This window comes from Rhamphochromis longiceps, linkage group LG7, assembly GCF_057381845.1.
Source record: "Rhamphochromis longiceps isolate RC_006_pf linkage group LG7, R_longiceps_female_GT1.1, whole genome shotgun sequence".
Lineage (NCBI taxonomy): Eukaryota > Metazoa > Chordata > Actinopteri > Cichliformes > Cichlidae > Rhamphochromis > Rhamphochromis longiceps.
Window position 1 is genome coordinate 45500095 of NC_140563.1, and position 23760 is coordinate 45523854.

The 23760-nt window shown below is 38.7% G+C and overlaps 1 protein-coding gene across 1 annotated transcript; it reads left to right on the forward strand.

Annotated features, from left to right (window-relative positions):
• The first annotated feature begins 893 nt into the window (after window positions 1-893).
• Window positions 894-22478, forward strand: cabp7b (calcium binding protein 7b). The gene is made up of 5 exons (XM_085413871.1): window positions 894-1002; window positions 21036-21179; window positions 21266-21378; window positions 21675-21822; window positions 21919-22478. The coding sequence occupies exons 1-5, from the start codon at window positions 894-896 to the stop codon at window positions 22044-22046; spliced, it is 642 nt and encodes a 213-aa protein (XP_085269997.1). The 3' UTR covers window positions 22047-22478.
• The last annotated feature ends 1282 nt before the right edge of the window (window positions 22479-23760 follow it).

The window sequence follows — 23760 nt, forward strand, 5'->3', positions numbered from 1 at the left end:
AAGCGTGCGTGCACGGGTGCTTGTGTGTGTGCTGCTTTGTGAGAACCAATTGAGGCTGAAGCAGAGAGCTGGAGAGAGAGGATCACAGCCTTATACACCGTGTCTGTGTCACATGAGAGGGGGTCACCCAGGATTCCCTTCAAGCTGCTCTTCAGGAAAAAAGAATGTTACAAGATTTGTTTCCCGCCTCGTTTACCGGATAGGATCAGCACGCCAGCGCTGCTGCTTTATCTTGTGTTGTCGATTTTTACATTTTTTTTTAAAGAAGATGCCGAAACGGGGAAGAAAAGTGAGGCAGACTATACCGGGAACACACTATTTAAAAGATCAAGACTCCTTATAGGACTCAGTAAGAAACATTATAGGTAAATTATCTTTTTAGGGTAGAATTTTTCTCCCATTTCTTTTTACGTGTTTCTTTTCCTCGTTTTAATGCTGTGATGCAGGAGCTTTGGAAGAATTGCAAATTAGCCTGTTTATCTCGTTGATTTGGATCTTGACTTTAATATAAGCCAAATATTTGCTCGTTTGAGGCTTTATTTAGGGCTCTAGACATACTGTCGCTTTGCTCAACAAGCTATGAAGTAAAAGTTTTACACGCCAATTTTATTTGCCTTTTCGCCTCGTGTCTTGATCACAACACGCTGCAAGGGGCTGTGCACTGAAACCAACCGCGATTTACAATCTGCATTTTCAGTCGAGGTGATTTTACTCGTGTTTTCTGCCCTCGGAAGAGGAAGGTTGAACTCCGCTGAGGGAAGGTTTACCTCCTTTCATTTGCTTGAGTTTCTTTTGCCTAAAAGATCAAGGACAGTAGCAAAGGGTCTGTCAAAACTCCGGAGAGCGAGGCTATATGAAGATCGAGACACAGTTGTTGCTTTTCCCTCGCAGAAATGCCAGTGCGTGCTGTGACCACCAGGTTCATGTACAAGGGACTTTGCACTATTCCAGATGTCCTCACCTACCGGACCCCTGTTAACCTGCCTGAGGATGAAGTGGAAGGTGAGGCTTGTTGTTTTTTTGCTATCTGTCTGTTTGCTTGCTTTGAGCATGGTTTCAACCAGTGACAGTAACGATAACAGCTGTAACTCCCGAATTCGAAGTTCAGCTGCCAAATCAGGACCCTGGAGAGCTCCAGAGGGTGTGCGCTGTACAACCTTTTCAACAAATCCGACACCAGATCTCTGTGTGTAAGATCTAGATGGTTTATAGTTTTGTGCTGGGGAAAATACCGACAAACTATGCTCTTACTTTTTTTCTTGCTTATGATTTTTGGCACAAAATTAAGCTGTAGAAATAGTTAATCGTGCTTTTTCCATTCATACATCAACCAAAAATTTCAATTTATCATCTAATCACAGCAACGGGATATTATATTGTGAGTAGACTGCATGTTTATACACTGCATTTCTCGGCTGTACCCCTGACCTCTATGAGACTCCGTTGCACCTGCTGTTATTTACTCATCCAGCCAAGACTGAGACACAGACTGACGAGTAGAGGGACTCTGAATTTTGTTAAAAGGGAAGGATCCAGTAATGGACAAAAACACTATAATGAATGTCAAACTCATAAATATAAAACTGCAGATTACTTGAAAATCGAAGGCAGACAAAACTCATCAATGAGATTGAACGATGGACTCATTTTGATCCATAAATTGCATCATTTCATCTTTTATGAATTGCATTAACCAGAAAAGAAGAAGAAGAAGAAGAAGAAGAAGAAGAAGAAGAAGAAGAAGAAGAAGAAGAAGAAAAGAAGCTTTCATGCTGTACAGAAAGGGCAAGTGAAAGATTCACTTAAGCATTAAATTCACACTTGCTATTGTAACTGTAGGGCCGAGTTGTTAAAAATAGAGGTTTTGTTTTGCCAAAATGGTCCTCACAATGAGAATGCACACTTGGCAGCGATTTGGAACAAAGCCAGGCAGACTACAATAAAGAGATAAGTCAGATCAGATTTGATATCGCCAAGTCTTTTATGCTTAGGGAATTCCATTTCCCCTTTCTTCTGTCTGTAGGTTGCCCGGTCCTCACAAGTGGCTGCCTGCCCTTGCTTCGAGCCACTCATTTGACATTGAAAATCCGCTATCTGCAGACACGATATAAATTAAATTAAAAGATTGGCTATGGAAAAGCAAGAAAAGAACAACAGCAGTAAAATGTTGGCGGGTGGTGTCATCAACGGCCATGCAGCTTTTCAGGTATTGGGCGAGTCTTTCCAAATTTTAGTTTACTAATTGAGTCATTAAATATTCAGAGTAAGACAGACCACTGAACCATGAATATTTACTGCAGGGAGGATTCACTGAGCATGTAATGCACTGCTACGTTTGCATGGCCTCACACCCTAGCAGTGCCCACAGTAAACAAGTAATCTTCCTGTTTTCACCTGCTCCAGTGGCAGGTAAAATGCATTAACGAGAACTGTAAGTTGATGAGGGAGGCAAGAGAGTTTAAGATGAACCTCTCCTGTTTACCAGCACAGAGCCAGTCCAAGGCTTTGAATCCGCAGCCTCCAACGTACCCTTTCACTGCTGCGCCACCTTAACGCACTCTGAGGGAGCTGCAGCACTGCTTAAATGAACCTTTTTGGTCTGCTGCAGTCCAGGGTTTCTGAAAAATCCCCCCTCTCTTCATAGAGGTCCGAAATTCAGACTGTAAATGTTGTTTCATCCACAAAATCTTTAATTATATTGGGGCAGAAGTTCCCTGATTGCACAGCTCACATAATTACTTTTTATAATCATATTTATGATAATCTTTTTTTTTCTTGCAAGGTGCACCTGATAAAACAGATAACATTTTATGCTTCATATAGGATTGTTATCATTCTGTGCCATGCTGCCAATAACTTACGCAAGCCTCCATTTTCTCTCTACATGTATCCTAACATCTAAACTCATCATCAGGCTCACAGAAACTATGTCAGTTTTTAGTATTGAAGAGCATGCAGGCGATGAGTTGTGCGGTTAAATCAATGGGACTTTTTTCTTGGTGACATTGTTTCAGGCACGGGTCGACTGCCACTTTGGAATACACACAAAAAAACACAATACAAGGACAAGAGGACCTTGCATCCTGTGCAATGACACGTGCTGCAACGTGGACAGTACATAGAACAACCCGTCCCAGACAAACAAGTTAAAGAGTTTCATTTTACCTCCAAGTTTTAGTGTTGACTGATTTTCTCCTGTACCAGTAAACCAGCAGCATAAGAGCTGCAAGATGCATTGTCTAAACAACCCCCCACTCGTTAGCTGAAACACAGTGGCAAGATGGGGAAAAATGTTGTGCAGTGGATCTGCAAAACGGGACTGAGCACATAGCCTGTGGGGAGAGTTTTACCTGAATCTCTGGCGTAGTCACTAGAAACCCAGGTCAAGAGTTTTTGTTTTGTGCAACGGTTTTTAAAAAGCTCAAAAAATATTATTATTCATCTTCATATAATATCCAGTACCTTTGAGATTTTCTACAAATGTGACCTTTTCAGAGGGTTTTAGAAAAAAAAACAAATCTGTTCAAACATCACTCATCTTTAGAAGTTTAAAGGGATGCAACAGGGGACTGAATGTGAAATATCACATAGCTTGTTCTCTGTTCACAAGTTCTTCAAATTTAATGCAGAAAACTGTTAATGATTTGTGGGCATGTGGTGAGATCTGATTTTCCAACAGCTGTTCAGTTACATATTGGATAAAGGTGGGCAGCAACACATTTCAGAGAGGATAAAAAACATCACCTTTTGACCTCCAGCCTTCATCTGAGTTTAAAAATATATAGCTATCAAACACCAGATTTTCCCATTAACAGCACCATCAGGGGTACCCCAGAAGCACCATGAACTGCAGTGCCTCTGTTTTTTTCATTGACTAAATATTATGTGCATTACGGTTATTCTACGACAAGACCTAGGGACCTTAAATGAGGATATAATTTACTATGATGTAAGGAATGACGTAACTTCTTTAAACTATAATGTAAAGTTGAAATTAAGAAAACAGCTGAAGATGCATTAACTTAAAATTGAGTCAGATATTACAGAATCACATGTTTTCTGATTTTATGCTGCAATTGGATGAATATAACCAATAAAATGAAAAAGAAGTTCTAATTATTTCAGTGGTAGAATCAACACTCAGCAGAGATTATATATAAATCTTTATAATCCTGTCATCTTAAGACTTTGCCATTTTAAGCTGCCATTTTATTAGGATCACAGTCTTAAGTGCAACATAATGACATCCCTCCCACCCCTCCAACAACCAAATCAGGCAGTAACTTACACTGTTTCCTGAAAACTGTACGAGCAAGTAAATGCATCAGTAGGAATGACAACAGTGAGGATTACAGAGACTTGAATGGACAGGACATCCTCTGGACTGGGTGAAGTTGAGGGAGGCTGATTAAGTGCTCGTAGCTCTTAATGGATATGCAGATCCCAGGGAATGTTTTTCAAACAGATGGTTGCCGAGGTGGGCAGAGCCGACAGCAAGCCTTTTCTCTGCCCTTGTGTCACGCACTTGTCATAAAGCCTGATATGAAGCCACACTATTGTAAAAGCAGCCGTTCTCCCGCCTCTTAGAAATCAGTGCGCATTTGTATATCTGAGATCTGTAGATCCCTCATGTAAAACTGGATCGGTTTAACTCATGATTAAATCATCTTTTAAAAATCCTAATCTGGGCAATGTGGCGTTGGGCACTCTCTCTGTAACCGTGGAACAAAAAGCTGCCTAATTCATCACAAATTATACGTGATAATTAAGCCATTATGTTAATGACATAACAGCAATCACTATATTTAATCATGTCCCTGAAGAAACCCATGAAACATTTATGTGTGCATTTATCCTGTAAACACTGTTAGGTGAATGTCTATGTGGATATTATGCAGTGCCAAGTTTCTCTCTATTTAATAAGCACTATATTAAATCCCAGGTCCAGAGCCATTATACATGACCGACTGGATAACCTCTAATGCCCATATTGGAATTGATCCAATTCATAATTACACAAATAAATAAAACACTCAAAAATGTATATTGTATAATACAGGAGACTCGTACAATACAAATTTATTAGACCACCTGTCAAAAGAATAAGTAAAGAACATGTTTTTTAAAAAACGCATTTATAAATAAATATTATATTATTATTATTATTTTTTAGGCAAATAGCAAAATGAATTCATGTTTGAGAAGTCAGAATTACTCAAGAATAAATTCAAGTGCTAAAACTAATTTTTCTGTTCAGGAATGCACGTACGTAAGTGCCTGTAATTTGGCATCTTAATTGAAAATGATTTTTCTGCTTTTTTGTATAATGGTAAATTTAAAAATTCATGGAAAACAACAAGAATTGTGTTTTAGCATTAAGGAGCTTGCACACACAGGTGGATTAACTATTATAGCAACATAAAATATTATTGTATTAATTATCAATTCTGTTAATTTATGGTAGCTGTGGTGCGAGCCTTACATTGAGTGGTGCTCTAATTAATTTGTTAAGCACTGTACATGAGGTAACAGACACAGTCTGTGGGTCTTTATTGATGTTTTAGAGCTTACTAGAACAAAAAAAATCAGCATTTGTTGATTACCGGAATGATATATACAACATTTTCTGATAATTGTGCAAATTATCATTTTATTAAGACATGATCTTGCAGTGTCAGTATTAAAATGTCTAAAACACACCCCATAACCCAGAGTAAATTGGTGCTTTAACTACACATGTGCTGGCACAGATAAGACACTCTTTTTATGGCTGACAACAGCTGTGACTTCCTGCCAGTTAAACTCTTGGAGGTCTCTGCGAGCTTGTATCGTTCCTCGGTGCATCACCGACAGAGAATGTGAACAATATTTATAGATCACAACCAGCAGGAGAATCCCCCAGACATCAAGCATTGTAGTGGAGTGCAGGCCTTCTTCCACTTTGTATGCAAAGCTGTTGTCTTTTATGCTTACAAATGGAGTTCCTTTTTGCTGCAACATTGTAAGCAGGCATTATATGTGTTATGTTGGTTGTGTTACTGTATTGCAGGTGCCTAATTATACACATACAGTGACAGTGGTCAGGACAGAGGCTGGACACGCTCTGTACATATGCAGGTAACGCTTTGTAGTAATTCCATCATTTATAAGCTTTAATGATCATCATTTGCAATACATTAATATACAGAGTTGTATTAAGAAATCATCAAGCCATTTATAAGTTTAAATTAGAACATGACCACGAACAAATTATGACTACATCGTTAATAAGTGATGGATTGTGGGAGCCTCCCTGGCAGGTCACAGATGGTGCAAAGGTTCAGACTGAGGCCAGTACCCACTCGACACAGAACCCATGTGATGAATTTCTTTAACACTGACACGTTACAATCTGCTGGCGGTCCATCGTTCACAAATTTAATGTAATTTGTAGTTAAATAAGTAAGTCAAATGTTATTTCTGTAGCACCTTTTTAAGACAAGCATCTCAAAGTGCTTCACAACAAAATGCCAGAATATTTAAAAAATGTTTTAAAAAGACAAACAGAGTTAAAAATAGCACAATCATTTATTGTGCTTATAACAGGCTAACTTAAAAGTAATAGCTCATCAAAATAAAACCGTTATAAAGAGACGCTACAGTAAATACTCACATCTGACTTACAAAGAATTCAATGTCTGAATGTTTTATTTTTTAATCATTTGCTAATAATTTGTTCATGATCACAAATTTCACTTACAACAGATTTGTGTTGCCACTTATCAAACATCCTTAAACGTAATGTAAACTGTAGTTCATCATTAATTAAAGTTTTATAAATGACTTGTAGCTGAACATTATTATCAGGTGTTACACTTGTAAACAATACGGTTTAAAAACAATAATCATAAGCTGTGTGTTTAATGTAGCTTTCTGCGTGGTCAAAGATCTGGTCATTAATGTTGCAGCCAGACAGAAAACTTCACAATTTCAAATAACAACACTATCACAAGACGTTAATTATGAGACTGCATCCTTAATCTCCCCTTGTCTGCCGCTAGGCAACAGCCATATTTCATTCACATCATTATACTGAGCTTGGAAATGCTCAAACATTGAGCTAATAAATACTCAACCGGTGGCAAAAATATACTCTCACTGGTCACTTCATTAGGCACATCCTTCAACCAGTTTGATTTGAGCTTTGTGACGTGGTGTGTCAGCCAGCCGGAAGCATAAATGTGCTCATAAATGGTCATTAACAATACTCAGGTAAGCTGTGGCATTTAAATGATACTCAGATGGTACTAAAGGGCCCACAGAGTACCTGTATAAAAAAGCCCAAAGCCGACTGTACTTCCTCAGGAGGCTGAGGTCTTTTAACATCTGCAGGAAGCTCCTGAGGATGTTTTACCAGTCGGTGGTTGCTGGAGTACTTTTCTATGCTGTGGTGTGCTGGGGGAGCAGCACAGCAAAGAAGGACTCATCCAGGCTGGAGAAACTGATCAGGAGGGCTAGCTCTGTGGTCGGCATGAAGCTGGACACTCTGGTGACAGTGGCAGAGAAAAGGACATTAAAGAAACTGATGGACATTATGGACAATGCCAGGCATCCTCTGCACACGGCCATAAACAACCAGAAGAGTCTGTTCAGTGACAGGTTGCTTCTCCCAAAGACAAGAACTAACAGACTTAAAAACTCCTTTGTCCCACACGCCATCAGACTGTTTAACTCCTCTCTGGAGGGGAGAGGGAGGGGAGACAGGAGGACAAAGGAGGGAACAACTAAGCTGTAGTGCCTCTTCACCTCACTGTGCAATACCTTTTGTGCAATACTTTTGTAAATAGTCAACGGTGCAATAGACTCAATACTTGAAATGTGCAACTCACTTGTATTTTTATTTTTATTCCTATTTATTCTATTTATCCCCTTCGTATATTTTATTTATATTGTCTCTGTATTTATATATATGTGTGTGTGTGTATAACTCTGTAACTTCTGTCGGTGCTGTGCTTTTTTGGAAATCGAATTTCCCAGAGGAACCCACCCGAGGGATTAATAAAGTTCTATCTTATCTTATGATGTGCCAAGAAACTATCCCCTACACCATTACACTACCACCAGCAGTTTAAATTATTAACGGAGGGCAGGATCCATACTGAATGTTGCAGACTCATCTGAGCAGGCGGTATTTTTCCAGACTTCTGCTGTCCAGTTTTGGTGAGCGTGTGTGAACTGTAGCCTCGGTTTCTTGTTCTTAGCTGACAGGACTGGTACCCGGTGTAGACTTCTGCTGCTGGAGCCAATCTTCTCCACAGTTCAGCACTCAGAGATGCTGTTCAGCACAGCAACTTACTGTTGCCTTCCTATCAGCTTGAAGCAATCTGGCCATTTTCCTCTCAACTCTGGGATAAACGAGGCATTTTAACTGAGAAATGCCACTCACTGGATATGCTCTCCTGGTTGTGTGGTGCAATGGTTTATACGGTTGCCTAACAAGCAAAAGATTCCCAGTTTAATTAGACGAGGAAATACAAATCCCTTTGGAGGAGCGTCAGGAAGAGTAAAGATCTGCCAAATCAAAACATCCGAAGCTACCCACTGTGGCTCTCTCCTGTGACTAAGGGAGCAGCTGAAAGTAGCTTTCTCCACAAACCCTAGAGATGGTTGTAGGGAGAAATCCTGGTTGCAGTTTCTGAAGCAACCATGCCACTTTTAAAGTCACTTCATTCACCTTTCTTCCTCGTTTTGTGGGCTCAGACTGAACTTCAGCAGGTTTTCTCTACGTAAATTGATCGAGTTGCTCTCAAGTGATAGACTGGTTTGCATTAGTCTAATCAGGTATTTGTACCTAATAAAGTGGCCAGTTAGCATAATAATTCTACGTTGTTGTTAATAGAATCCTACAGGTCGAGTTAAAGGTCAACGTCAGTCTTAAATAAATTGAAATGGGAAATTTTGTCCTAATATGACCCAGCAATGCATCCATATCACTGGAGAAGAAGTTTGCATATTCTAAACAGTAAAGTTAATTCGTCTGTTTGTTAAAAACTCCACTTTCCTTTTGTCTTATTATGAAAAACATGAGAAAGTTAGTAATGACAATGTGTATAAAAACCTGAATATCATAAAACAGCATGGAAAAAGAAGAAAAACAAGATAAGAGCAGAAAATCAACACTTCCCTAACAAAAGACATCAGTCGAAGACAAATCTGTGCTGCCTGTCTGATAAGTTCAAAACAAAAGCTAATAAAGTTAAGCTGTAATTCTCAATAATTTTCCTGAAAGAAACCAGTCGCATGTTTTCAACTCAGCCCACAAAGAGCTGCAGGTAGTCATTTTAAGTACTTTTACACAGCAGGGACTCTTATACATGCCGGGCTCGTGCAGGGCATCATCACTGTGTTCAGTGATGGCATGTTTGTGTAAATGTAACAATACATGCAGGCTACAAATCTGCAGAAGCAAGTAAGTAGATTAAAATGTTGTAGTTTTAGAAGGTGATTTGTGTATTAATCCGTCTCACTGCTGTACACTATGGGGTTAGTGCATCTTTTTTGTCACATCACAATTGATCGTTATCATATTTTTGAAGCGCTCAGTTCGCACATCAGGACAGATAAGAACAGGGCTGTGAGGGTGTCACTCTGTACTCGTTGTGTCCCCTCGACACCTTCTACATGCATCCGCACTGCATGAACTCACATTTGTCTCGTTATTTTGCGATAAGCTGGGATGGAGCCAATTAAGGTGTGTAAAAATGAGTATTTAAACAGCTCTTTTGTTTGTGTGCTGGACAAGAGAGCAAAGTCTGGAGCTCCCCGAACAAATTAGTTCACTGTTAGGTGCCTGCTAATGTTGGGGGGGGGGGGGGGGGGGGGGGGGGGGGGGGGTGTTAGTCACCTGGAATCAGTTGGGGTTGTTTGATTCAATATAATCATGCTCTAAGCAGCTGTTAATGTTATTTAGTGATGTTAAAAGTCGCATTATTTTGACAGCATTTGTATTATGTGCCGACCTACTTTTGCTCTAATGCATTAGCAGAGCTCTCTCTGGATACTGATTAATATGACTCACATGTAGTATCAGAACGACGGATGTCACGGGTGTCATCATACTATTACTGACATATTCCCATGGGAAGGTGAATTATTTAATGAGTAGATGTGACTCATCTCTCCCACTGATTTCTTTCTTCTTCTTTTTTTACCTTTTAAACTGTTTTCCACCAGAAGTCTTCTTTTAATAAGAAGACTGCGCTCCTCATTTGTTGACCAAAAGTTTACTTTTAAGTAGAGCATGTCAATTAGTGCCAGCGACTTTCTCTTGTCACCTCTGGACATGCAGTCTGAGGTTGCCAGAGAAAGGTGCCTAATTTAAGATTCCCATTTATTCTGGAAAAGAATCAAGTAACGCCTTTATTTTCATCCCTTTCATCCCAGCAACTGGCTGACACAAAAGGTCCTGTTTGATCCTGACTAACAGGGTGCAATTAGCAGGAAGGCCTGAGTCTCCTTTCTCCTATGCAAATGTAGCCTCTGAATGTGACTGGACACATGTACATATGCAATTCATCTGGTTTAGACTCACGTAAATTTGACATCTGATATGAGACCTGAGCGTGAGTCTGACACATGAAATGAGCTTTAATAATGTGGTGAGATGGAACATATTGTGAAGTATGAAGTCATGTTCAAGCAGTGACTTCGGGGCGGTGAAAAGAGGCTGTTGTTATTCTCTTCCGTTCACTTCCTGCGGAGCAAAGAGACTTCTTCATCTACCCCCTGCTGTAACAGCTCTATTATCGTATCGTTCAATGTCATGATCATTACTGAAGGTGAAGAGGGGTTGTTGTTTTTTACAGTAAACTGGACAATCACAGTAGGGCTTTCTCAGCGGTGGTAGTGCATGGTCGATACCTTTTCTCGAGGATAACACTGCTTGTGTTTGTTTCTTCTGAAGGCAGCAGTCGTTTCCTCTGAACTTCCAGCATTTACATTATCTCCTCCCATGCATGAGAAGCAATGTGAAAGAGGTATCTTTTAGCTACTCTCTGTCCCGTTATCTTTATTTTTCAATGGGACCTTTCATCAGCACTTATGGTGTGATGGGTTCACTCAGCTCAAGCACTTAGATGTGACTGAGAGCGCTGAGGGAAGGTTACAGTAACTATAAGCCATCCACACTGCTTGCAGACTAAAGAAGAATTAGCTGATAAAATATAAACAAGGAAATAAATGCACAAATCCCAGGCATCTCTTTCTCTTTGGAAATCTCGGCAGCAATGACACAGTGGAGGAGTTCCATGCTATCAGTATTATTTAGTAACAAACGGCTGAGCAATTCTGAGCTACAGAGCTCAAAGAGAGGCCGTCATCAATCAGTTGTTCTCATACAAATATTAGAGGAGGTTTGTTTTCTAGAAAGTGTTAATTTTAACACATGCTGTGCTATGATACACTAACAATAAGGATAATTTATGGTGAGTATTTTTTACTTCACATAGTTGCAGTCTCATTAATTATAGTTTAGCTATTAAACATGACAAAATAAAAGATTTACCTTGGAAATATAAAGATCATAAACAACCTCACATCCATAAAATTAGGGATGCTGTTTAACATGTAAATAAAAACAGATTTTGATGGCAGCAACATGTCTAAAAATATTTGGTTTGGGGGCAACAAAAGGCTGCACAAGCAAGCAGTACAAAACGTAATCAGCTAGAGAAAATTTTGGCTACTAATTGTGGGTAATTTGCAACAGGTCAGTAACATGAGTTATTATAAGAAGAGCATCTTAGAGAGGCAGAGCTTCTCAGGTGTAAAGATGGACAGAGGTTCACTAATCTACAAAATACTGCATCTACAAATTGCTAACAAACTACTGATCAGTGTTCCTTGCTATAAAACTGCAAAGACTTGGAATATAATGTACAGTCATAATATCATCAAAAGATTTTGAGAATCTGGAGAAATCTCTGCATGCGAGGCTGAAACTCAGTGTGAGACACCTGTCATCTCTGGGCCTTCAGGTAGCACTGCATTAAAAAAAAAAAAAAAAAAAAAAGCTCAATCATGCAAAGAAGGAAAAGAAAAAGCCAAGTGTGAAGCAGCAATGACAATCCAGAAAGGCCAGGCTTCTCTGGGCCAAAGCTCATTAAAAATCGACTGAGGAAAAGTGGCAAACTGTTCTGTTGTCAGAGAACTCATTTTTTAAATTCTTTATGGAAAATATGGAGTAAAAAGGAGAGGGACCATCTGGCTTGTTAACAGCACTCAGTAAAAAAGCCTGCATCTCTGATGGTATGCGGGTGCATTAGTGCATATGGAATTGGCACCTGAAATCTGCAACGAGATCAATGCTGAGAGGTATACACAGGTTTTACACCAACATATGCTCCCAAACAGAATAGTATTTTTCAGGGGATGACTATTTCAGCAGGATGATCCTAAATTGCATGCTGGATGGCTTCATAACGCAGGAGACTGAAGTGGACAGCCTGCAGTCCAGACCTTTCAACAACTGAAAACATTTAGCACAACATGAAATGAAAAAGAAGATCCAGGACTGTTGAGCACCTAGAAACCCAAAAGTCCACCAGCTGGTCTCCTCAGTTCCCAGACATTTATGCACTGGTGTTAAACGGAGAGAGGATGCTACACAGTAGCAAACATGGCCCTGTCCCAACTTTTTTTTTTTACATTGTTGCCATCAAATTCAAAATATGTGTTTTGCAAAGCACTTCATTCTGTTTATATTCACAGTTTTCATAGATAACCAAGATTTTTTGGAATTGTGTTTGCCTTTATACATTTGCAATTCTGCTATCTCTGTCTAATATCTCTTTTTATTTATTTATTTTCTTAATTGTTATGCAAAAAAATGTCATATTTGGTGATGTTTATCTCCTGCACGCTTTTAAACACATTAGGATTTAAGTAAAGGAACCTCAGTGACTTTTTTGACCCTGTCAGCAGCACTGAAAGTCTGCCAGTGGACTTCAGTAGGCATGGACCATTTTCAAATTTTTTTTTTTATTATTTTTTTGCTGCACCAGCGACCACCAAGAATATCTCTGTTAGGCGGTCATAAAGGTCAGCAGGATCTGTCGGCTTTCATGTTCATGTTTTAACTCTTTTGGAAGGTCAACAGACTTTTAAGCCCTGACCTCAGACCTGGCTAAAGTGACCGGTGTTGTAGACAAACCAGCTGAAGCTTACACAGGTTGTTATATTTAGGGAAAATTTGGAAGTTTTTGGTTAGATAAAAAAGAAGGTAGTGATTTAAGAAAGAAGACAAACATATCTGTTAAATTAATCAAAGGAACCCGGTATATTTAAATTGAGTTTTATATATATAGGACCATTTCTTACAGTTATCTCATCTCAAAAAACCTAAAAAACAGCAAACAATTTTTTAAAAAGAACCTGGACCCCATAACTGCAGATCAGGAACATGCTGATCTGCAGAAAGGACAAGGCACAAACTACAGGAAAGAGAGGACAAAAAGTTAATGACATGCAACAGTCATGCATGTCATTAAGGAAAGGGGCTCTGCAGGATGAGCTGGTAGCAGCAGGGATGGTTCGGGGTCATTTGATCCAGCTCATACTAGAAAGAAAGAAAGAAAGAAAGAAAGAAAGAAAGAAAGAAAGAAAGAAACAAACAAACAAACAAACAAACAAACAAACAAACATACAAAGATTTTTAAAAGTGAAGTTGAAGGTGCTTCCTCCCCTTGAATTTCTGCTTCTAGAAACTGTTCTAGGAACTGCAGTCTGAAAGCAAAGTGCTCTATTGGGACAGTTCATAGGATGTGATGTCTTTAAGATACCATTGGGCCTAATCATTGAAGTCTTTGTATGTGAGAAGAAGGATTTTAAATCATCCTGGATCTACAGAGAGCCAATAAAGAGAAGTTAATATTGGAGAAATATGATGTTACTCTCTAGTCCATGTTAGTACTCCCTGCTGAAGGCGTTTCAAAGAGCCACTGGGATGTCCGGCTAATAAAGGTTTACAATAGTGCAGTAACAAAAGTATCACTCTGAGACAACATGTTCCTAATTTTGACAGTATTACACTTGAGTCAGTGTCATGTGGCTTCTTTTATTTCAATGACACACTCAGTCACTGGAATAAAATGTAGTGACTGCTGGTGTTAAATATAGTGGGGCGAAGCCACTAGCTCAAATAACCTACACTAATGCAGATCAACAGATAAAAAATTATCAGACCTATCAGCTATCGAGGTTACAGTCACCATTATGACCCTGTTGGTCCAACTTGCTGTGAAATTGTCAGTCAGTATTTCTTTTTGCTTTGATATGGAACAATTTGATGAAATTATCACCTTTGCCTCAGTAAATTCAGATGGTTGTTTGCAGTAATACCCCTCGATTATATGCTTTTATACTTCTTTCCCTCAAGTGACTCATTCATTCAACTTTTGTAATAGAAGATGTGTGAAGGCCAATGAGAGTGCTCAAACCAACCAATGACAAATCAACGTTGTTTGCTGACTACTTGGCGTGTTTTGGAAATTTGTTGAAGATGGTTTGGCAAAGGGATGTGAAGTGTGTTCATTCATGGGTAAAAACAGTTGGGTTTGCAAGTTTTTGTAACGAAACAGGATCACAAGTTAATGTCATGCTGAGAAAATGAAAGGCTGATTTCTCGAGATAATCATGCAACTGATCACAAGAAAACAAATTCTTTGTCTCTGGGATCTCGGTAGCTATGAAGACGTGTAATTTCACCATCTAATTACCAGTGAAATTAAGTTTTGCAGCAACATCACAGAAGTGTACGTGCACATAAAGTTACTGTACAGCAGAGAATAAATAAGGAGGGTCGATCTGAAAGTTTTAACACAACACGGTTTCTGCTCGTGTCAAAACCTTGACTGAAGTATAGTCTGGAACTGAATAAATGACACTCCTTCATTTTTAAGTTAAACCAGTTGCTCCAGTTTGCTGGATGCCATCTGTGCTGGTCAGCATGAACTATACCATGATCAGGAAGAATGGGCCACTTAAAAAACACTTGATTTAATTTCTATTTATCATTGTTCCCATCAATGACAAATACGAAAGCACATCAAAGTAGAAGCTGCTGCCTGCTGTGCATCTCTCAGCAGCACAGATCCATGGACAGCAGCAAGGATGTTCATTTCTTGTCATCTGCATGTGCGAGAAAGAGAATGTTTTACAAATCTACCCTTATCTGTGAAGATAAGCTAACCTTTATGCCAAGAAGCAAAACCACGCTCGCTTTATTAAAGTGAAATCATGATAAATAACTTTCACCCATGAATCATTCATCAACAACAGCCTAAAGTTATGCTTTATCCATGAAGCTAACGATACAGAAAAGGAGAAAATTGTTATTGTTAGTATTTTTAAAGCCTCCTTCGTCCCATGGAGAAAAACAGACAAAAACAAAATGTATAAAGAATCTTTAGGATCTTTTCAGAGGATCTCTTGTCATATTATGTGTCATATTCCCCAGGGCATCACAGCAGCTCAGACTTGGTATAAAATGATGAAAATGAGATTTATTATTCCACAATTAGATAAACCGTGCATCGATATCTTATGATAACTAGATAAATTAGCTTATCATCATAAGATATCAGAAAAAAAATAACTGAAGGCATGGCTGCTCTCATTTCCTGTAGCGTTAAACAGAAGCAGTCAGAAGCAATTTGTGTTTTGGATTTGGATACAAGTGTGATACACACATATATTCTTCATGAAAAAACTGTCCCTTTCTATTTCATTACATATTATCTACGCATCAGCACTTATTTCCGTGAGCCCTTCTGTTGGCTTTCTTTTAAACTATAACAGCATAACTGCTTTTTCACTCATCTCATTAAAACCTAATCATTCATGCACAAACAACAGGCATTTTGTGATTGATTGTATAAATGCTAAAAGCTAAGATTCTGGAGTTATTTTTAAAAGTTGTTTTTGTTTTAGAGTTTTTGTTATTTTTACATCCAAAAGTAAAATCCCAGCAGGACCTCCCAAATCGGAAAACAGTTTTACTTTATTTGTGATTTGTGTTATCTTTCCAAGATAATACAATTCTTATTTGTATTGTTCACTCCTTTCTAAATCTCTAGTGCTCATTTAATACATAATTTTTTTAAAAATTGATTTAGATGGATTGATAAGTAGGCCAGCACAGAAATACTTTAAAGCTGCTTTCTTTCTAATGGCCACCAGGGGGCAAAACGACTTCCATTCCCGACTTTTAAATAAAAACACTTAGCTGAGGGCTTTATGGCTCTGTTACACCAGAGTAAAAACAAGACAGCAACCTCCTTGCAGCTAGAAAATTTGGTGGATGAATTAAACTTTTTAGCTTTCGGAGACGGATTTTGAAAGTAGTTGTGGCAACCAAGTTGTTGCTCAGAGGTTGAGTGTGCAGCACCCCGAGCCTCTGGGTGGGAGATAGCTTGCTTCCAAATAATCCCAACTGGGAATGGATTCTTCCTCAAACAGATTGGTGAAGGTTTGACAGTAATTACCATCTAATTTATAAATGCAGATGGATTGCTGACAGATTGCAATCAATCTGAGTCCATCTGCACCGATTAGCTCAACTCATCTGTATCATAGTTAAGTTAGTTTAAGTTTGTTTTTATTGTGATTTTCATGGTATGTACATGGCAACAGATTTGCAGTTTCCAACACAGGTAATCAGCGTATTGTTATATTCAGATCACATGTAAATGCAAACTTGACCCATTCAATAGGAGACTGACAGCAAGTGACTGATGTGGTTTGGGGACTATTAATGGGTCTCAACCTTCAGAGCAAACATTTAAAGGTGGTGGCCATGGTCTCCAAATGCTATTTTCACCAGCATGACTTGCCTGATGAATATTGAATATAAAAACCATTTTGTAAAAAGAAAGATCGATAAGTCTCAGCAGATCTGTTTTCGAAACTCTAAGATGGCGAACAGTGGATGACACCAAAGTGGCCATCTTTTATAATGTATGAGGTCATTCTTAAAAAACTAAACACCTTGACACTTTGTTTACATTTGATTCGGCTCATAACGGTCTTCGTGTCTGAATAAATGTAACAATAAACAGTCAAGCATTTACATAATGTCTTGTGCCACATTCATTCATTCACATGGCAATTTATTCTATATATACAGAAGTTTATCGATCAAACACAAACACCACTGGATGCATCTGGCCTCCATATTTGCCCAGGGACACTTCAACTTCTAGTCTGGATTGAACCACTGACACATTTCACAGCATTTTAGGAGCCACGCTACTGTTGCTGCTTTGAGCAGTCACCTATTTCACACCAATATTAATAATTTGCTTGATAATATTGCTTTCAAATTGTTTTCCTCCACTCTCATATTGCAGAATTAACTAAAAATATTCTGTCATACAGACAGAATATAAATCATCAAATCAGTGATTCAAAGATTTTCACCACCTGGCTTCAGACAGCCGAGTGGGTGCACCCTCACAGCAGTGCAAGGTTACAGATATTCTGATCAAGGACTCAAAGTAAACACCTGAGTCGGCTGAATGTTTTCCACACTTTAAATAAAAATTCAGTTCCATCACTTTGCTATTGTTGTATTGTGTGTTTACCTGTGCGTATTTGTTTATTTGCAAGTGAACATTTTTCCAGGGATATGTAACATGCAATGTTAGTACGAACGTCTCACAATGGGGTGCTTAAAGTACTTTATCATGCCCAGTGTGGCACACAGGAGCTGGATACAGTACTGTCAGTGATCATGTAACACTGACTTTTGTTGAGTCTTACCACATCAATAAGGTTGTAGTACTTCCTTCTGCAAAATGAGCTTGACCCATGTGGGCACACCGGGAGTTAAGATGTCAGTATTGATTGGATAAACGTCCGTCTCTTTTAACTTTAAAAAGGACAGCCTTTATCAGAAGTAAATCTACATATTCAGCTACATAAATAAGCCAATCAATTATGTTGGCGATATCAATACATGAGGGAGAGAAAAAAATAGTGAAGCGCTTCAGTCTGTGGAGGATCAAATCTTGACAAACAACATTTACATGTTAAAAAATGCAAATTATAATCAAAATTTTCAACAAAGTAAACACATATTGTGTCCCTCATGATTCCATGTGTGTATTTTATTTATTTTTTTCAGATAAATATTCATTCCTCAGTGTGTGAAACAATCTGTAGTCCAGCCACTGCTCAGCTGGCTAAGAGAATTCATTATTTGTCACTGGCATCAGAGGTCACAACACTGAATCTGGGATTGTGCTCAGGGAAGATAACAAAACTCAAGCAGTGCTGCTGGGAGTAATTTAGACAAATATGTTGTGTCTGATGTGTCAAGGTATTGCACAGACAGTGCCACTTGTCCAGAAGGACCTCAATTTACGTTCCAAAGACTTTGTCTTGTAGTGCTTTATTTTATTTTTTAAAGAGGATTATACACTGCCGCTATAACCACAATTTGCAAGCTATCACTTAAAAACTGCACTCATTCATGTGCACAAGATGGATAGCTAGTGCTCGTCCTCATCTGGGCTTGCATGCTAATTGTGGTTGCCAAGTCACATAAATGCATGCAAATTGGTTTTCTACATCATATAAGCACCCAGTGTAATCACATGCTTTACATATGAACAGTTCATCCAAGCCTTTTGGTTTAAAGCAATTTTCAAGATAAAAGAGTGTATGTTTAGCTTATTCTGGTGTTGAATGATGAATGTCTAAGTATTCATAGGTTTCTTGTGGATTAGGTGGATGTCTACGTGTTTGTTCTGTTAATTCCACCTTTTTATTCTCTGCAGTGTCTCGGGCTATCACTGCTCAGGTATCGGCTTATATCATTGATATATTGATGTAAAAATTAGACTTCCAGTTCATTTTGTTTCTTGTTTCATCCAATCAAGCAACGAGCTGAGCTAGCATCCAATAGTCTTGTATATTTGAGGATCTACATCAAAGAACTACCGGCATTCAGCGCCTTTGAAGTGCAACTGCTCTTTTTCACCACTTCAAACAGAATACAGTGATGCCGAGTGAGGACAGGAGCCAAATGCCAATGTTTATGGATTATTTACCAAAAGTTGCAGTTTTAATTAGAAACACATGAACCTGCTTGCAGCCTTCAGTCAGAAGTGATTGTATTATGACCACAGTAGCAGGTACTGGCTCAGAAGATCACTTACTATGAATGAAGAATAACACTGCATCACAGTGGGAAATCCTTTAAATATCTGTCACAGATAACACAAGATACAGATAAACAAAGCAGATAATAGTTTAGCCAGGAAGACTAGAGCATTGCCTTTTTCATTATTTGCCATTCATTATTATTTACCAGAGGATTGAACTTTACATTGCGCACTTACATGTTCAAACACCTCTCTGCTAATGGTTGTGTAGTATTACAGTCTGTCTGAATGCTCAAGCTTTAACGGTAGCTTTTGAAGCACTATCTACAAAACCATTAGCACTTGGAGCCAAAGCACTGGCTCAAACTAAATGCTTTACATTTATAGAATAATTTCTGCAAAGCTTCACTCAGATACCTCACTTCAGGCAACACTTTCAACACTACCTAGCTACAATATTGCAATATGATGTGAAGGATAAACAACTTTCTCCTTATTTGTATTAATAGTGTGTTTTATTCAGATGGATTTTTCTGTGTACACAGTTGTTTACTCGTTTAAAAAAAAAAAATTGCTCTGCCCTGCACACAGATGAGCCACAACCACGCATTTACATACACTAACTCATTGGGTGGTTAGTGCTTCATGCGCTTATTAAAATGATAGTTTGTAGGTAATTATGGAGGCAGTTGTATTTTACAAGAGCGTAATGAGTTTTGCAGCAATTTTATGCTTTTGCAACATGTAAACTGTTTTGCAGGTTTGAAGAAGGGTTTTGTTGGTGGTCATTTTAAATTTAGGCATTTTAAATGAAGAAAGAAAGACTGCAGTACATGATTCTAAAACACTCATCTCCTCTTTTTGTCTCTCACTGGGATGCTGAAACTTTTAATATTGCTCATGTTCTGTGGGCTGAAATTTTAAAATGCAGCGTTTCTGTCTCAGTCTATTCTACTGAAACAATCAAACTACACTCTCATAAAAAGTGTACACTAAAGGTCTATTTCTGTCTCTGCAGTTCCAGTGTATATGTACGTCTTTAAGGGCAAAAGTTTGTATGCTTCAGTGCACTGTAACGATCACATTTGTACCTCTTCTTCTTTTTAAGGTGCAACATTAGGAGACAGCTGGCCAACAAGAAATTAGGCAATTTACTCTTAGATTTAAAGTTTCTGCTGTTTGGTTTAAATAGATAAAAGTAATTTGGTGTATTCTGACTTGTTTAACTCGTGTATACCAGCAGCAGGGTGCAGTAGGGCAGCACTGTCGCCTCACAGCTAGAAGGTTCTGGGTGTCTGGTGGTCAGAACATTCACAAGCAACTTGCGTTTCTCTTTTTAGATAGCATGCTTAACATTATCATTTAAAATCAATTGATAATTAGTTGTACTGTTTCAAAAGGTTGTAGCTTTCTGTATTAGACATTTCCAAAACATTGAAGACCAATAGTTCTTTCAGTACTGTCTGCTTCCCACTCCTTGTCACACATTTTACCCAAACATTTACCGAACTGAGTTTATTTTGGAGTCAGTATTTGGAGGAGGAGCATAGTTTCTGTAGGATTTATTCAAAAAAGAAATGAATATCTTTACTACTGTGAAATATTCTGGCTCATGGAATAAAGAAACTTGGAGAAAAAAAGTTGCTTTCACTCTTCAAACACTCAATATTCAGCTATGCCTCCTCTTTCTCAAAACACAAACATCTAAGACAGAGGGATTATAGCCTTTTGAACTGTGACCCACAGCAGCTGTTTGAAGCTGCTTTTACTTTAAACTCTAAAAATAAACACCCTTTACTCGCCGACGTTGAAACCAACATGTTAAAAATCCGCCAGTTCAACGATAGCCCTCAAGTAACATGTTCGTTCTGTGTGCCTTCTTTCACTTCGCAGAGATCCGTGAGGCTTTCAAAGTATTTGACAGAGATGGGAATGGCTTTATCTCTAAGCAGGAGCTGGGGATGGCCATGCGCTCACTGGGCTACATGCCCAATGAGGTGGAGCTGGAGGTTATCATCCAAAGACTTGACATGGATGGTGGGTCTCTCTTGCTCTCTCTGCTGCAATTATTCCAACATGTGAGCTGCGTTAATGACTCGTCAATGTTTCGCTTGTTTCATCAGGCGATGGCCAGGTTGGCTTTGAAGAGTTTGTCACATTACTTGGTCCTAAACTCTCTGCTGCTGGAATGCCTGACAAGTTCAACGGAGCAGACTTTGACTCTGTGTTTTGGAAGGTATGTACTGTCCCATAATCCCCACCAATAAAGTTTAATCTAGTCATTTGAATATCAATCCCTCACAAACTACACCCCAGTCAGATAACTGCATCACATGTTGTGGACACCGGTATCCCCATTCCTTACAATCAGGAGTATAATCAAATTAATTACTCTAATATCTGATTTTTATAAAATATTTATACACTGCTGTTTATTGCTGACCTGCAATTTATGTGCATCACTGAGGGGCATCAAGGCAGAAGTTCTTCCTCTGCTAATTAGACCTCTCCTGGTGTTTTCTGTTTTCCCAGTGCGACATGCAGAAACTGACAGTGGATGAGCTGAAGAGATTGCTTTATGATACTTTCCGTGACCACCTCACTATGAAAGACATTGAGAACATCATCATGACTGAGGAGAACCACCTGAACAGTCCAGAGTCCCATGTGAACATTGATAGTATGTCTTATAATATCATTTTTATAGTATTTCATACATTTCTAAAGCTCCACTGACGCAGTTTTGTTCTGTCTCTTCTTCCCTTTCTTTCCGCAGCAAGCCCAACACAACAGGAAAAACACACTTGTGTGCGTAAAAGCCTGATTTGTGCCTTCGCTATCGCATTTATCATCAGCGTCATGCTCATCGCAGCGAATCAAATGCTCCGCAGAGGGATGAAGTAAATACGCGATGCCTGCTGGTTACAAACGGATTTACAGACAGACAGGGAAAATGCAAATGTTAACCAAAATACTTTATCATTTTGGGTTTTATTCACAGCTGACACCCTTGATGATGCAATCATAGGATCGCTCTGATATGGATAAAATGATGTCATGCAGTGGTTCTGTGTGATCACTAATCGTAGTACAGACAATAGAGAGAAAGGTATTTCAAGGGCTGATTGTTATCCAAAACAAGTTACATCTCATTCATTAAGATGGCTGATGTTTGCTAAGATTAGACAGAAAATCAGGCTCCAATTCTCCAAAATTTCAGAGTGCAGCAAGTGTTGTAACAATAGCTGTGCTTTGTCAGTGCATTTAATGTTGCTCTCAAGAACCCTGCCATTTGGAGTGCACCAAATAACGACAGCACCAATGATAGTAATAAAGCAATACAAAAGCGGGCCACATACTCCGTAATTTCAAATCGAGCTAAAAACATAAGGACAAATCACTGTGCACTGCATGCTGTCTCTTATGTCTCTGTTTACTGTATTGTGTCATGACTTTCAACTTGCATCAGGTCTGACAGACTTAACCAGCACCTTCTGCGATCTAAAAATACCAAAAAGAGCCCCTCAAATTCAAAACACAAAACTGGACTACTAATGGATGTATCAGTCTGTCAGTCAGTTCGATTTAATTGGTTCATCCCTTTATCCAGCTTGAAATATTTCCATGAATGTTGCATGTCATTCATGGCACCCATACTGTGAGATCTAATGAATTTGGCGGTGCCCTGTTTTGTTTTTTCTCTGCTATTTTGTTGATATTTTTGCTCAGTTTTTGTGATAGATGAACCACAAATGGGTGAGCTGCATTAGCATTAGCATTAGCATGCAGTCACTCTCATTAAGATCATGCTGCTGAGCTAAGGCTAGCATCGGAGTGCTGCTGTACAGTTTCAACAAACTGCTACAATGCCTGAGCTAAAATATTGTCATGTTACATTTATTTTAAGACCAACACAGAGAGTTTCATGAAGTCATTCAAACTGTTAGGTTTGTTTCTTGTCCCACCAGTTGCCACAAACCTAAATCATGCATTCGCTAATTTGTAGCTTCAGCTTCTAACAAAGACCTCAATTTGAATCAAAATGAAAGCGCATTATATTTAAACAAATGGACAAAGAGAAAATGTGAAAGCATCAAAATATTTGCAGCGAGAGGCATAAACCGGTCAACAAGCACAACAACTGGATTCACAGCTCAAAAGAGAGGATCTACAGTTGTGATCCACAACGCATGTTATGTACTCTAGTCAAATTATCAGTGGAAGAAACTCCGACAGGCCTGTTTCAATAGAAATGTCACACTTTTTTCACAGTTAATTATTTTTGCTTTAAAGCTCAGAAGAATCTTTCTTGGCTGAGCAGATTGAGATTGCTTTGTAAAGCAAATTGATATTTTGTTAGCTGTAATGTGAAATAACTGTAGCTGAAGAATTAAACTTCACAAAAAAATCACAAGAATTAATAAACCAGACAAGAGTGTGTGTGTGTGGGCTTTATATAAAAGCTCCAGATACAAAGAGAAATACTGGTATCTTGATGTCCAGCCAAACGAATAACATGTTTTATATCCATAGCCTGCCTGCAATACATGCACATGCTGCATGTTTCAAATGTGCGCATCTGTAAGACGCATCAAAATCATAACGAGGCACTAAAAAA